Source organism: Apaloderma vittatum, unplaced genomic scaffold (genome assembly GCF_000703405.1).
Source record: "Apaloderma vittatum isolate BGI_N311 unplaced genomic scaffold, ASM70340v1 scaffold30926, whole genome shotgun sequence".
NCBI classification, from domain to species: Eukaryota; Metazoa; Chordata; class Aves; order Trogoniformes; family Trogonidae; genus Apaloderma; species Apaloderma vittatum.
The window spans coordinates 1-315 of NW_009723846.1; the positions used below are offsets into that span (position 1 = coordinate 1).

Genomic DNA, 315 nt, shown 5'->3' on the forward strand with positions numbered 1-315 from the left:
TGCTGTGCCCCGCCAGCCACTCCCCACCCCCAGCCCCACCGTGGCCCCCCAAGTCCTTGCAGGAGGCAAGTGCCAGCAAGCAGAGGGCAATTTTCTTCCCGTGGCTGGGATGGCTGGGCTCAGCAAGGATTTTGGGGACCCCAGGGGATAAGGTGGCCACGTGATGGTCCCCGCTGCCAGCCAGCCCCACCACGTATCCCCATACCCGGCAGGATGGCGGATCCGGACACCTACTTGCGGCAGCCCTGGCGCACGGTGCACGGCATCCCCATGGTCAGCGTCTTCGCCCACAACTGGGAGCGGATTTGCACCTTC

General features: G+C 66.0%; 1 protein-coding gene across 1 annotated transcript in view; it reads left to right on the forward strand.

The window, feature by feature from the left end:
• Nucleotides 1-213: 213 nt before the first annotated feature.
• LOC104276102 (sulfotransferase family cytosolic 1B member 1-like) overlaps nucleotides 214-315 on the forward strand; it is a gene marked incomplete at its 3' end in the record, with an annotated part of 860 nt that continues 758 nt past the window's right edge. Inside the window, exon 1 of the mRNA XM_009872271.1 lies at nucleotides 214-315. This exon is cut by the window's right edge and continues 22 nt beyond it. Within this exon, the coding sequence (XP_009870573.1) occupies nucleotides 214-315 (102 nt within the window).